This window comes from Hipposideros armiger, unplaced genomic scaffold (genome assembly GCF_001890085.2).
Source record: "Hipposideros armiger isolate ML-2016 unplaced genomic scaffold, ASM189008v1 scaffold_437, whole genome shotgun sequence".
NCBI lineage: Eukaryota > Metazoa > Chordata > Mammalia > Chiroptera > Hipposideridae > Hipposideros > Hipposideros armiger.
The window spans coordinates 209320-224807 of NW_017731787.1; the positions used below are offsets into that span (position 1 = coordinate 209320).

The 15488-nt window shown below is 40.2% G+C and overlaps 2 protein-coding genes and 1 pseudogene across 4 annotated transcripts in view; 1 reads left to right on the forward strand and 2 right to left on the reverse strand.

The window, feature by feature from the left end:
* Positions 1–395: 395 nt before the first annotated feature.
* CLDN25 (claudin 25) lies at positions 396–2288 on the reverse strand. Its single transcript, XM_019665239.1, has 3 exons — positions 2275–2288; positions 2027–2141; positions 396–1105 (listed from the first exon to the last, which is right to left on the reverse strand). Exon 3 carries the CDS (start codon positions 1083–1085, stop codon positions 396–398), a length of 690 nt encoding a protein of 229 aa, XP_019520784.1. The 5' UTR covers positions 1086–1105; positions 2027–2141; positions 2275–2288.
* A 3933-nt stretch (positions 2289–6221) lies between these two features.
* The window catches only part of ZW10 (zw10 kinetochore protein), a 37567-nt gene continuing 28300 nt past the window's right edge, over positions 6222–15488 (forward strand). Inside the window, exons 1-5 of one of the 3 annotated variants that reach the window (XM_019665280.1) lie at positions 6222–6409; positions 8274–8408; positions 13755–13856; positions 14049–14126; positions 14522–14681. In XM_019665280.1, the coding sequence (XP_019520825.1) occupies positions 6305–6409; positions 8274–8408; positions 13755–13856; positions 14049–14126; positions 14522–14681 (580 nt within the window). In that variant the 5' untranslated portion in view covers positions 6222–6304. Of the gene's footprint in view, positions 6410–6718; positions 7115–8273; positions 8409–13754; positions 13857–14048; positions 14127–14521; positions 14682–15488 lie in introns of those variants that run through there. The other 2 variants (XM_019665282.1, XM_019665281.1) reach the window with 2 other exon arrangements.
* LOC109394779 (60S ribosomal protein L36a-like) lies at positions 8726–10990 on the reverse strand (annotated as a pseudogene).

A 15488-nucleotide genomic window follows, 5' to 3' on the forward strand; every position in this document is an offset into this window, starting at 1 on the left:
ACATAGCAGACACAAGAATACGTCTTCCCTTTGGGATAGTAAGAATCTACAAGACAGCGAAGATATATTGTGAAGCTCCCTTTTAAAGTGTGTACTTGAGGCTGAAAACGGATGCATTGAAGGTTGCTATCCTAAGGTGCTATTCTAGGCCAATAATTCATTTTCATTTGCCAAGGCATATTCATCAGTTTTTCTATCTATACATACAGTGACTATTCACACTAGATTTTCTATGATGAATGTAATTTTATAATATATTTCCTCAGTAATAAAAGAATAAAGTATACAATTAATGTTATGAATTTAAAAGCATTTTAAGAGTGATGAAGGGTAAGGAAGAGAAAGGATTCTACTAGCATCCCTTTATTCCAGAGGTTGCTTGGCAGAAGCTAGTCCTAGATGGCCAGGTTCCTAGGTCTTGGTAGTAGATGAAAGGAGCCATCAGAGTCTTCTGCTGGAGCCCGGGATGGTGGGACTGTAGGACCAGCCATCTGGGGAGAGGGCACACCTTCCTTTTCCAGGCAGGCCGTGAAGATGAGGAGTAACCCACTGAGGGCCAGGCAAGTACCAGCCGCCCAGCCCAAGTAAAGGGCATCTCCAAACTCCCACCGAGGCACAATCTCAGGGATGCTGTCATCCCAGAAGTCTTGGATTGTGGTGTAGGCCACCCAGGAGACTGGAAAGAGGGTAGTGACTGAAGCTGATGCCTCCAAAGTCCCTCCCAGGATGCAAAGCTGACTCTTAAATACCCATCTGATCCTGTGAAACTGGTAGCATTCAGACCCAAAGCCAGAGAGCAGAAGCCCCAAAAATCCCAGCCCATGGGAGGCCACCATGAGGATACGGGATATCTGGAGCTCCTGGGGCAGAGATAAGGAGGACTCAAAGGCCTTGCACACAGTGGCAACTTCCTCCTGATTCACGCAGACCTCCCAAAGGCCCATGATCCAGGTCTCCATTTTGTTCAGTTCCAGATTGAGAGTCTTCCACTGAGGCAGGGCAGTGGTGACACATGAGCAGACCCAGCCAAGGAAAGAGAGGAGCAGAGCCCCGAGCTGAGTTTTCCCACGGAAACTCCAGGCCATGGTTGCTCCCACTACAGAGGCTGAAAGAAAAGGAGGACAAGTGACTCAGTGATTGGTTAGCGGGGAGTACTTTGGGGGTTGTTGAGTAGAAGGCCTTTCACATTTGGAGAGGGTTCCTGTTTCAGTTTTCTAGGCAGCAGCTGAGGCAGGTGCCAGGAACTTGGCAATGTTTGGGTTACAGGGAGTGCCCAAGATCAGATGTCGGTGTGGATTCCGGGGGAGGGTCCCATGAGAGGCAAAAAAGCCAGAACAGTAAGCCATTAATACGTATTTGATGAATAAATTCATGAACTTAAAGTTAAAATCATTCCTAGTTCCGAGATGACAAGAATGATGTTCTGGGAATATACATTGATGTCATCTCTCTGGAGGGCAACATGAATGACTTCATGGTTCATACTTTCATATATACGCGTACCCTACCTCCAGGAACTTATCCTAATTTATTGTGAATATATGCAAAGATTTATGAAAGTGTCCATTCAAATATTGTTCCTAATTGTACATTTTGGTTAATACTAGGCAGCCATTTTAAAGTGATACAGAAGACATTTTAATGACATGAAAAATGTTTTTGATGTGTTAAGTGAGAAAAGCAGTTGACCAAAAAGTATATTGAGTATATAGAATACAACTTCACTTTCCTAAACAGTGCATATATGTATATGTACATATATATGTATGTGTATAGCTATACATATATACCACAAAATATTACCCACGGTTATTTTAGTCAAAGAATTATGATATTTTTTTATTTCCTTATTTGTGCTTGTTTATATATAGAGGGTGCCAAAAAAAAGTTATCTTAAGATGTGTATACATTTTGTGGCACTCTCAGTATCTTATAAATTTTATAAATGTATCATTTAGTATTTTTGTAAGCAGAATAAAAAGGAAAATTCCCCAATGCAAGGAACCCATCCCGACCCAGATTATACCTGGAGGGAAGGGCTCTGTCTCCAGTCTCCTGCTGCTGCTAGGACAGCAACCATAAACAAATGGTAGTCATACCTGCTTCCATCCTTATTTGTTGCTGCTGCTGAGTGGCAGGTTCTGACAGGAAATGAAATAATTAGCGTTTACTGAGTGCAGCTAAACGCCAGACTTTGGTTAGATACTTTATCCTCACGTAATTTCACACCACCGCTGTGACATACATGTTAGGTAACTTGCCCAAGTCCCCTACCTGGTAAGCAACAGATCCAACCCCTGAACCAGGCGACTTGGACTGTGACATTTCATGTTCTTGCCTCCAGGCTACAAAGGTGACTCCTCCTGCACTGAGCCTGCACACTGGCGGCACAGCATGGAGGTAAGGGTTAATCTTTATGGCAAAACCCGGAAGAAAACTGGGATTTATTATATTGAGGACATAAACGTTGACCAATGTATTCCCCTATTCATATTTTAACCTGCTGACTACCCTGTGGTACACTAGGAAATGAAAGCAGACGTGGGACAGTCAGGAAGGAGAAAGCAGTATCCTGACTATTTGAACGATATCTTGACACCCAAGCAGCCTGATTAGATTATTGGTGGTGTGGGGGTGGAGGGAGGCAAGCAGGATCATCAGGAATGCTCTTTTGTTCCCTTTTCTTTTATTATAGGCAAATTTCAAACATATACAAAAGTAGAGCAAATGGTATAAAGAAATCTCGTGTCCTATCACCCAGCTTCAAAAATTATCTGCTCGGACCAATCTTTTTTCCCCCATACCTGCGCCCACTCCGTGTCCCTCCCTTCATATTTTGAAGCAAAGGGGATGCTCTTTCAAGTTGCAGGCTCCTTTTGCTGCTCTTATAACAACCACATGTTTTATCAATACGATGGCAAAATATTATACATTCCTGGAAACGCTGTCTGCTTGTACAGTATCCATCCAGATTTGTGTTTGATACTTTTTTTCTAAAAATAGGCATGCCACATATGTGTGAGCGAGGCATGATGGGTCAGGAGGAATCCTTTCCAACAATGCTCCTCATCTCCTTGCCTTTCTTCAGAGCCCTTTTTTGATGATTTGTAAAAATTTGTGAATATGGAGACATATAAACCCTGATAAGTATGAACTATGAAGGAGGTCAGGTTAGTGAGGGGAAGTGGAACCTATTCATTTACGAGGTCAATTAAGTTCGTGAACTCGTCCTAGAAAAAGTGCTACATACCTCGTTGCCGAATATCACTGCGGTCACCTTCGAAGTACTCTCCTTGGGAAGCTATGCACTGATGCCTAGTACACACTTCAAAGTAATTTTGGAACTCTTTTTCTGGAATGGTCATCAGAGCTGTCGTTGTATTCCCCTTGATGTCCTGCATGTCATCAAAATGTCTTCCTTTCAATATTTCCTTTGTCTTCGGGTAAAGAAAGGAGTCATTGGGGCCCAGATCAGGTGAGTAGGGAGGGTGTTCCAATACAGTTATTTGTTTACTGGCTAAAAACTCCCTCACACAGTGTTGGGTGAGCTGGTGCATTGTCATGATGCAAGAGCCATGAATTGTTGTCGAAAAGTTCAGGTCGTCTAACTTTTTCACACAGCCTTTTCAGCACTTGGTTAACTGTTTGTCCAGTTGGTACAAATTCATAATGAGTAATCCCTCTGATATAAAAAAAAGGTTAGAAACAGCAGTGCAACAAGTTCGTGAACTTAATTGTCAGATCTCATATTAATTTCTTTTTATTTATTTAAGTATTCATTCATGCCTGCATGCATCGATGGCCTATGTATAGCGATCCCACTCCATTCCTGATGCTCTTTCTTCTCCTTCCTCAGCCTATCTCTGGCTCTTCCCTATCTTTTCCTGGAACCTTGAGGAAGAGTCTTTAGCTTATCCTTGTGGCCTCTCTACCTAGGGAGAGGCGGAGCTTCTGTAGTTGTGTTTGTGGGCATATATAGATCCCAAAACCTCAATCTCAAAGTAGCACCTCCTTCCAGTCTCAGTTCAGATTTCTTCTATTGTGAAACCTCCCTGATTCAGTCAGAGACTGGGTGCGCCTCCTCCTCTGCCCTTTGTACATTCCTCAGAGGTGGATTAAGCTTCAGGGTCTGTTAGTTGCACAGGTCCCTTCCAAGGCCTATACCTAATTTTGTATTTGTTATTATATATTCTTTTCCTTAAAGAGTCCTCCTCATCCCAGCAACTGTATAAGATTTAGTTCCCACAAAATCTGGATCCGTCTCTCATTTGCCTCCAAAATAGTAATGATCATATTTTCCCCGGATTATTTATTCACATATTTCTGGATTCCCAGCCTAACACAGTATCTGTCGTATAGTAGTTGTTCAATAAATACATAATACAGGAATTTTGTCTGGAGGTTCTTCTTTCTTGCTGGGCATTTAGTAGTAGTAGCATTTAGAGTTCAAAGTGAGGCTGACAGTTCTACCAAACAGAAGTTGACTTGGTTTTCTAGGGAGAGGAGCTTTCTAGATTGTTATGGCTATCCTTTGTGCTTTCTGTCTCAACCCAGTTTAATTTCCTTTGCTCATGTCATAGGAAGCTGCCCTTGCCTTACTAGGATGAGCAGATTGTTCCACAGACACTTAAAATTGACAAAGACCTTAGGGTCAGTATCTACGTGGGGTTAACCCTCACAAAATACCTTTTTAAAAAATTAAAGAGGGTGGTCTAGTGGTTCAGTTGGTTAGACCATGAGCTCTGAGTAACAGGATTGCCGGTTCAATTCCCACATGGGCCAGTGAGTAACTAGATTGAAGACAATGACATGAGCTGAGCTGTCGCCAAGCTGCCAGTGGGCTGCCGGATGTCTCAGTTGGTTAGAGTGTGTTCTTTTGATAACAAAGTTCCCGGTTTGACTCCTGCATGGGATGGTGAGCTGCACTCCCCCCCCCCCCCCCCACTGCAACTAGATTGAAAAATGGCGACTGGGCTTGGAGCTGAGCTTGTGCCCTCCACAACTAAGACTGAAGGACAACAACTTGACTAAGAGCTGATGGGTCCTGGGAAAGACGCACTGCTCCCCAGTAAAATTAAAAAAAAATTAAAGATAACATTTTAATTAAAGCGGTGCATGTTTATTGCAGAAAAATAATAAAAAACAGGGAAAGAGAATAAATACCATAAGTCCAGCAATCACAGAGATAATTTGGTGTGCATTCTTTTTTTTTTTTTAAAGGTTTTATTGGGGAATTGGAGAACCAGAACAGTGTTGGGGAATTGGGGAGGGGGAACAGACAAGTTATTGCTCTCACCAGCTAAGCCATCCTGCCCCCTGTTGGCAGCTCAGCAGCAGCTCAGCTTGGGCGCAGCTCACTGGCCCATGTGGGAATCGAACCAGAGACTCTGTTATTCAGAGCTCTTGCTCTTAACCAACTGAGCCACTTGGCCGGCCCTTGGTGTACATTCTTTACCTGTATATATGTATCTATATCTCTTCATTGTTTTTTTAAAAAAGAATCATACTGTGTATTGTGACATCTTTCAGTGTGTAACATTTAAATAATGAAACAATTTAAAAAAGCTTTTGATAAAAATTGATTTATAGTTTCTGATAGGAAGTGCTGAATACATTGTTCTACTTCACACAGTATTAATGTTATTTATACCTGGGTAATATAAATATGTAATATATTACATAGATGTAATATATGTATATTTATATTACAAAGATGTAGTATATGTGTATGTAATATATGCACATAGATGTAATATAAACTATGCATTACAAACGGAGTACAATTATAGACAGACTTTTATTTATAATGAGGTGACGCACTTCGTTGCACAACTCCAGAGGGCACCATTCATTTAGACCCTGATGGCCAATGCGGCCCAGGAGAGTGAATATTTAACGAAAAAAGATCAAGATGGGCTCGTCGGATCTTCTGGCTAGAGACATTTCACAGGTAAGCGTTTTGAAATTAAGAAAGGTTCAGTTAGGATTGTTTATTAGGTTAAAACATTTCATTTATTCTAGTGAAAAACGTGCAGAAAGAGACACGGTATTTGAAAACAGCTAAAAAACGAAAACGCGTCTACCCAGTTTGCCAACTACGAGACGCCGTGGAACTTCCACGATAGGAGAGTCGCGGTGCCTGCTGGGAGTTGTAGTGCAGTCGTCTCCTTCCGTGCGGCGGTCTCGGCCTTGCGAGACTTTGTTTCCCGGCAGGCCGCGCGCCAAGGCTGCCGGCGGGACTGGAGCTGCTACGCTGGCTATTGAAGAGTGAGTGACCCTGTGAGCGTTGGAACCTGTGGTGGCGATGGCCTCGTTCGTGACGAAAGTTCTGGCACCCTCGGGGAGTCTGGAGAAGGAGGACTTGGGCGCTCAGATCAGCCACCTTACCTGGCGGGTGGAGGAGATCAAGGTACAGGCAGTGCAGCCGTTGGCTGACTTAAAAAGGGACGCAGGATCATTGTACTACGGGACGGAGAAGAGTGAGGGATGGCGGCACACAGAGTGGAGAAGAGCAGAGTCGCGTGTGGGGCTGGGCGGGAAGAATTAGGGGTGGGAAGGCTGTGGGTTGAGGAGGGAGTTTGTAGGGGAGCCCAGACAGGGGTTGGGGACCGAGGAGGCGAGGAGGCCTGGGACGGTGGGAAGGAAGAGGCGGTGGCTGGGGGGGATGTTGGGAAGTGGGGTTAGGTTTGGGAGGGATGGAGGAAGGGAACCCGGAGGAATACCAAGTAGAGATCGCAGAGCCGGGAGGTGGGACTGGGAGCGCCGAGGTATCTAGGGAGGGAGCATATACCAGAGGGACCGAAACGAGGACGGGACTCCTCGCCGTCTGTGAGTGTTTATTTCCTCCACCCACGCCTCTTTGTACGGCTTGTTGATGAATGTAATAGCTTTGGGAGGATTGTACCACTCTCCTTCCTGAAATTTTTGTTGTTAAAATCAATGAGTCTGTTTACCAAACTCTCTTCTCCATCCCCAGGCCCTTGAAGGGGGTGGAGAGTTACAAAACGTGTGAATGGCTCTTCTGTGGACCCTGCTGTCCTGAGATCGATGCAGAAACTAATGGCACATAGCCACACGCAGTCTCACTTTGTACTGCTTTTTGTTTACCTCGCCGGTATTTGCCCCCATCTTTGTTGTTGCTTTCATTTAAAGTTATGTGTACTGCATACCTCTGGATGTAAAGTTTGGCATTGTACCATAAAGGCACAAAAAGGGTGTTCTTTTACGAAAAACGGTTTCTTAAATTTTAAGTATTTTTGTCATTGACATTGCTTATTTAATATGGCTTCAGAATTTTCCACCACTTTTTGTATAATCGAAAGAGGACAATTAAGCCACATTAGCATGGCTCCTACATGTTCTGCACCTAACTTATCCTTTGTTTCACTAGTTTCTTTTCCCAACTTGAATCTTCAGCCAATTGAAATTTACTTTTTATATTCCAAGCAGGCTCACTTTTTTTTTAGTTTCCAGATTTTGCTTATATTGTCATTTTCCCATCTTTTACTGTAGTATTTTTACCCATCTTTTCAAGTTCAATATCAAATGTAGTTTCTGCATGAAAGCTATCCTCATTTTTCTCTCAGGCATAAGTGATTTCTTTCTCAGTTGTGCTCCTGGAGGACGTTAACTGTGTTGCTGTATTACATTTCTGTATTCTCGTTACTTAAGTGTGTGTACTATCTTTCCTATCGAGAAGGAATCTATATGTGGGCAAGCATAATTTTTGTGTCTTCTAAAGCATTGACTAATTCAATGCAAACTATTCAATAATTTGTTTATTGAATTATTTTGAATTAAAAGATGATGAAACTCATCAATTTAGGGTTATAATATTAGGCCTTAAAATTGTATAATCAAGAAGCTAGAAATCCAAAAATTGATTGAGGTATACAGATTATGGATTTAAGGTATCTATTTGCTTTCTTTTCTGTTAGATGTATGATTCAAATTGGTGCTGTAGTCTGAGCTGATATATCAATCAATATGAGAACTTCTGGCTCTGCCTTCCTCTTTTTCAGCTTTTGTACCATTTCTGGGCACTTGGGATTTGGTGATCATTGTCTTCTTGCACCCTAATAGTGTTATGGGACCTTTAATGGTGGGAGAAATGTGTTTTTCAAGGAAACCCATTGGCTTGGAGGGAAACTGAATGGGTGTGGGTAACTGGCAATATAGCTCCAACATGGAAAATGTCTAATGGAAGGCGAATTGTATATTTTTAACAGAGTTTTCCACTCATCTCATTGTAATTTTTCTTTCTTACCTTATAGGGTGAGGTGTGCAGTATGATAAGCAAGAAATACAGTGAATTCCTGCCTAGCATGCAAAATACACAGGACCTGGTTACCCAAGTGGATAAGCTATCTCATGACATTGACCAGCTGAAATCCACGATAGAGAGTGAGGTAAGAATAGTTTGTTATATTGGGTGGTTTGTAAGGAAGCAGTTCAGCTTCCTGATTACTAAGACATTTCAGTTCTGTTCAACTTTTTAAGGCCTCACTTTTTCTTTGGTAAATGGAAGTTGAATTAGATGATTTTAGTGTGACTTCCAACTTTAAAATAGACATATTTTCCAAAAATATAATTTAAACTATTCTTTTTTATGGTAAAAAATTTTTTTAGCTATAATGAAATCTTGAATTTGAGTAGCAGTTTATAAATTTTTAAAAAATAACCTCAGGATTTTATTGTCTTCATAATAAAATAAAGCAGATGAAGTTTAGAACTGGATCATTTGGGCTTTTCTTTTGTCACCTTTTAGTTTAAAATCTTTGTATTTGTTAATGGACAGCATTCTCTTATATCTGCAGCTGGCCTCAGTACATTCAAGCTTTAGCACCATCTTTTCTTTTTGCCTTCTTCTGGAAAATTGTCTCAGTTTGCCAATCACAGCCACTCTACTTCCTGTCATAAAGTCAATTTTCCTTGGACACACAGAGAATCCGGGCCCATCTTGTACTGTGTCGCTCTGTGGGGCTAGTGCTTGCTATACTTCTTATGGAAGGTCTGGCAGGTTTCAAAAATGTTTACTATGTTTGCTGGAGTGCTGTCATCACAATAAGAAATAAGCCAGTCTGGAAACAAATATCTGCTTTATAATTTTAAAACATTTTTCACATATATTTATCTCACCAAGATTTTTCACTTCCAGTTTCCTTTTAGGAAAAATAGACAGTTGAAAGAAATCAAGTTGATATTAGACGTTTAAACAAAGTTTAATCTTAGATTTCTTCTACATCTATTTCTAAATTATTACTCAGGGCTCACTGATATTCAAAATCAAGATGTTGAGGTTTTCTCAAGGTCCTTAAGGAAAGACACTAAATCTCTTCTCTTTGTGATAGTTACTAAAGAAGGAAAGTGAACAAAATGTGTTTTCAAAACTTTTCTACAAAACTTGAATCACAAGGGGGGAAATCACTAGTTTACCTAGAAAATCTATTTAACAGCCAATTTACCAATGATTCTGATTAGAGGTTTCAGTAAAAATAAATCTGTTACTCCACAACTCTGGCACAGTTCAAATAATATTTTCAGTGTGTATATGTATGATCAGTGAGTCAACAGTGCAATCTTAAACTGTATTATTAGAAATGAAGTGTCTGGAACAAGAAAATAATGGGCTCTGTATCTTTTGCTGGCCAGATTATGGCTGGCAAAATTTATTCACTTTTGGTTGTTGTATTTTGAAAGATGGCTGGTCTAGTTGAGAAGGTCCAGACCTGAATACTATACCATCTGAAGAACAATGAAAGAAACTGAGGGTGTTTAGCCTTAGTAGGAAACACTTTCAAAATTTGAAGCCCTATCATATTAGAGAAATTCAAATTTATTGCTAGAGAATAGGAATTAGATTCACTAGGTGGATATTATAAAGGGGCTTATTCAGTCATTTGGTATATTTATTGAACATCTGCAAGTTGCCAGACACTGTGAAAGTTGCAGAACTAGACAGTTTTAATTTCAAAATGTGAATCTCATGCCTGCTATGAATGTGTAAAATAGTGTGATACATACTAAATAGGAATAATCCCAGTTAAAGAGAGGAGATGTAGCTAAGCATGGCTTCCTGGAGAAATAGTTTCCAAACCAAAACCTGAAGTGATAGGTAATTAGGCAAAAGAAGAAGGAAGAGCGTTTTAGGAGGGCATAGGAAACAGCATTGCAGAGGCATGGAGGTAATGGAGAGATGACACTTCGGGAGAGTTGCAAGTATTCCATGTTACTGTGTTTAGAGAATGTGGTGGGAAGGGACATGAGATAAGATTGGAAAGGTAAGTAAGGACCTTCTATATCAGTTTAAGTAATATGGATGTTGTCTTGATGGTACTGTAGAAGCCATGGAGGATTTTAAATAAGAGAGTGACATCAGATTTGAATTTTAGGAATCCCACTTTACTTGCAGTTTGAAGCAAGGACATGAGGAAATGAAAGGCAATTAAAGCACCAAGAAGCAGAAATAATCAGACAAGATGGGCCGGTGACCTGCTGTAAAGTCAGTGGCAATGGGGATGGAGAAAAGTGGATGAATCCTAGTGACATTTAAGAGATAGGATCTTTGGGACTTGATGCAGGGAATCAAGGATAATTGGGACTTCGTCATTGATGTGCCATTCATTGAAGTAGAGAACCTAGAGGAGAAGGAGTAGGTTTTTGTAGGGGAAATGATTTTAAATATGGGCTGCCTAAGGGATATCCAAATGGAGCTGCACAGTTGGATTGTATTAAGATGAGGCTAGACTGTTGTAAAGAAAATGGAGGGTGGAGAGAAAGGTTGATATTGAGAGATAGGGAATGAGTAAACTTGAAATGCAGTGGTTCAGGCAAAATACATATTTTGTAATTGTATTATAGTCTAGGCTAGCAGGCTGATTCTACAACCTAGGGCCTACTACTCTAGTATAGTCTGTGTCAAGTACTGTGAAGGGGATCTGAGATTTTTAACCTACTTTGAAGTCAGCAGATTAACCTGCCACAGTTTCATGATTCTATTAGAAGACAGGAAAGAAACTCTGTGGGTGAGAGATGGACAGTTTATTATTCACAGCAGTAGCCAGAGTATGAGAATTTTTGTACAGTGCCTTGAGCCCCAATTCTTAAAGGGCAGTGTGTAGTGGATTGCATTATAGAAGAGAACTCCTGAGTTTAGGGAACCTGAATCTCTTACAATGAGTAGCAAGGGTATCTGCTTTTTGCCTTGCAGCGGTTCTCAACCTGTGGGTCGCGACCCCTTTGGGGATCGAACGACCCTTTCACAGGGGTCGCCTAAGACCATGGGAAACAAAAAGATATTTACATTACGATTCATAACTAGCAAAATTACAGTTATAGAGTAGCAATGAAAATAATTTTATGGTTGGGGGTCACCACAACATGAGGAACCGTATTAAGGGGTCGTGGCATTAGGAAGGTTGAGAACTGCTGCCTTAGAGGGAAATACTATCTCTGTTTTCCATGCTGTTTACTACTACACAAACGTTCTTGAAAAGATAATTCAGAACTGAAGACAGCTAATGTTTCACTTGCAAGGCAGTGCAGAAATGTGAGGAACCCCTAAAGAATTAATAGTTTGTAGAGCAGCGCAATTGGCAACACCTGGTGGCTTATTATAACTGGAGGCTCTCAGGCTCCATCCCAGACCTACTGAATAAGAATCTGCATTTTAATAAGATTTGCTGAGTGTTACGTACGTTACAGTTTGAGAAGCACTGCTCTAGGATTTTGTTGTTTGCGTGGTTGAAGTTGATCTCTTCCGATGTCCAGATTATAGCTGGAGGTTAAGGGCAAAGAGAGGGCACAGAAGAGACACATCTGTTTTCTTTCTATTTTTTTTTTTAAATTAAAGTTTATTGGGGTGACAATTGTTAGTAAAGTTACATAGGTTTCAGGTGTACAATTTTGTAATACATCATCTGTATATCACATTGTGTGTTTACCACCCAGAGTCAGTTCTCCTTCCATCACCATATATTTGACCCCCTTTACCTTCATCTACCACCCTCCTCTCCACTTACCCTCTGGTAACCACTAAACTATTGTCTGTGTCTATGGGTTTTTGTTTCTTTGTTTGTCTTGTTCCTTTGTTGCTTTCAGTTTTATATCCCACATATCAGTGAAATCATATGGTTCTCGACTTTTTCTATCTTACTTATTTTGCTTAGCATAACAATCTCAAGTTCCATCCATGTTATCACAAATGGCACCATTTCATCTTATGCACATCTATTTTCTTAGGACTCAGACTTGGAAATGGTGCACGTCACTTCTTATTTTTCATTGGTGAGATCTTAGACACATGGTCACATCTAATTGTGAAGGATGCTAGAACGTAGTCTATCTAGTTGGGTAGCCATGTGCTATTACTCTGGGAAAGTGAGAGAATGGATTTTAATGAAGAGTTTGCACATCAGCCCATCTATATACATATTTGGAGGTTAGGAAAATGATGTGGACTTAAGATAGCAGCACTTAGAAATTGAAGCCGCAGGAATGGATGAGGTTGCCAGAGAGAGTTGAGAGCAGAGTTTCCCAACCTAGGCACTGTTGATATTTGGAGCTGGATAATTCTTTATCATGGGGGCTGTCCTGTACATTGTAAGATGTTCAGCAGTATCCCTGACCTCTACTCACTTGGTGCCAGAACTCCTTCAGTTGGGACAAGCCAAAATGTCTCCAGTCATTGCCAAATGTCCCTGGATGGTTGTGGGGCAAAATTTATTTTTTGAAAACCACTGGTTCAGAGTAAGAAGAAGTCCAGGGAGAAAGGAATAGCAATACGTATGAAGTAGCCAGAGGGAAAATGAAGCTCCCAAAAGAAAATGAAAAGGAATGGCCAAAGAAAAGGAGGAAAATCAGTAGAGAAGGGCGTCATAGAACTAAGGGAAGGAAAGTAATAGTGTACTAATAAATAGTTAAATATTGATAATTTATGCTTTGAATTTAGCAACAAGGAGTTGATTGGTGGTTTTGGCATCAATTGTTTTGAAGTAGTTTTGGTGGAATGGTGGGGGTAGAAACCAGATCATAGAGTTATAGCGTGAATGAGGTAAGAAAGTAAAGACAGTGAGTCTGAATCACTCTTGCAAGAAATGTGTTTGTGAGAAGGAGGAGAGAAGTAAGTTAGCAAGCTATAGGGTGGTTGCTGAGGTGGAGGAAATTTTTTTCTTAAAAATGGGTGAAATTTTAATATATTTAAATCTGTTGGAGGAGCCATGCTTTAGTAGCTGTTCAATCAGTATATAGTTCATGAATAAAGAATGAAATAGGTAGGGGTAAAAGATGCAGAGGAGAAGAAATAATTGATAATGTAAAGTCCCTAAAAAGGTGGGACAGAATGGGAGGTGGATTCTGACTCAAAAAAATTTTTCTAATAGAGCTATACTATTGCAGAATGAGTTGGTAATGAGGAAACCTGTCTGGTAATCCAGGTGGATGAGCTCTCTGATGAAAGATAACTGCTTAAACTAAGAGTAGATGGTGACAGGAGGATAGTATGTGGATGGGAATGGGCGTTCCTGCATAGGATAAGGGTTTGGACTAAGTGGACCACTTAAGGTCTATTCAAGTTACTATGTTCTGTGATTTTTATCCCAATCTTAACCAGCATTTAAATTTCAACATGAATTACATTCACCTAATAAAGCTTATTGATTAGCTTTAAAGTTTTATTTTAAATACCTACTTTAAATGTTTTGTTTCTTAGATATAATATAGCTTAAAAGTGTACTTGTCTTTGATGTGTGAATTAGGTCCGCCAGGATCTTCATGTATCAACTGCTGAATTTACAGACTTGAAGCAACAGTTGGAAAGAGACTCAGTAGTCCTAAGTTTGCTTAAACAGCTACAAGAGGTCAGTACATTCAAATCAAACTTTAGTGTTTTGGTAGCAAGAAAGTTACTATTTTTTTTCAGTTGATCTCATTAAATGAGTATACCCTGACTATATAGTATTTTTTCATATTTTAAAAACAAACAAGCAGACAGACTTGAAATAATAGGATGTATAAAATAAAATACCTAATGGCTGTACTTATCATTTCAGTTTTCTATAGCTATTGAAGACTATAATTGTGCATTAGCAGAGAAGAAGTATGTCACTGCTGCTCAGCGTCTAGAAGAGGTATTGAACATTTTCTCCAAAGCATAAGCAATTAGTACTATTCTTGTTTTTGGTAAATTTTGTGCTCCATTTGTTCTTATCATTCATTATACAAATACCGGGGGTGCCAAAAAAATGTATACAAGTGGACACTTTGGTCAGCATTGCTCAGGCAGTGGTTCGCCGTAATCAGAAGTGTCTGGATGCTGATAGTAACCACTTTGAGCACCTCTTGTAACTGCAAATGTCAAACGTTACTTGTATTCATCTTTTGTTATCGGTATATATTGAGTATTACAATTTTAATCCAGTTTCCCTTTCTTAAAATGTGTATACATATTTTTGGCACCCTCTATATAATCTGATTCCCCTGAGTCCAGATGAAATGTTTAACAGTGATTATATTTCACTACCAGGCACAGAAATGCTTGAAGTTATTAAAATCCAGAAAATGCTTTGATTTAAAAATGTTGAAATCTCTCAGCATGGAGCTCACAATACAGAAACAGAACATACTGTATCACCTTGGAGAAGAGTGGCAGAAGCTGATTGTATGGAAGTTCCCACCATCAAAAGGTGCTGCTGACCTCAGGTGGACTGCTTTGCTTAATCTGCCTGAACCAGTTTGGCTTCTGAATATATTCTCAATACTTTATATTGGTAGATGAGAAAGTTTCACTTATTAATCTCTCAAGTCTTTATTAACTTCTCATATTAAGCAAAATGCTTGTTAGGACCAACTTATCTGGATCTCTAAAGTGTCCTTACTTTACTTCCCTTATATCTCTATTTCTATCCCTTTCACTAGGAAGGAGCAGAGAAGAGGGAACATGATTGGGTGGGTGGGGTCGTGATAAGGGTATGGCAGAGGAGGTGCCATACCCGCCTCTGCCACACAGAATTTCCACTGCCTTGTAGGATGTACCCGTTCCCAACAACAGCCCCTAATCGTAACAGTGTATCTTGACTAGAAAACTTAAAGAAGCTGTTCAGTCATTCTCCTTCTTGCTGAGGAAAGAAGGCAGGGGATCAGTGAGACAGGGGTTTGGCTCAATTTTTCTCAGTCCTTGGGGAAAAATGGTGACAAAGTCATCAGATGGGGATGCTTTGCAAAATGAAAATATAGTATAGCTTTGGCATTGGCATTTATTTATACTACTTGGCTTTCAGTCCCTCTGCCCACCTCTGGGTGTGAGCCCCCTTCGATGTCTTGTTTATACAAAGTGAAACCTCTGAGGGTATATGTAAAGGACATGCCATTAAACATGGTGTCTTTTCCCACATTAAATCTTGAAATTAGTTTATTTTAAGGAAAACCTCACAGTCTCTCTTTGTTCCCTTTCCCATATCCTCTTAGGCCTCCAAGTATATGTGTGTGTGTGT

Excerpts from the sequence above, each read along its gene's own strand:
- CLDN25 (XM_019665239.1), bottom strand. The coding sequence starts at position 1,085 with ATGGCCTGGAGTTTCCGTGGGAAAACTCAGCTCGGGGCTCTGCTCCTC.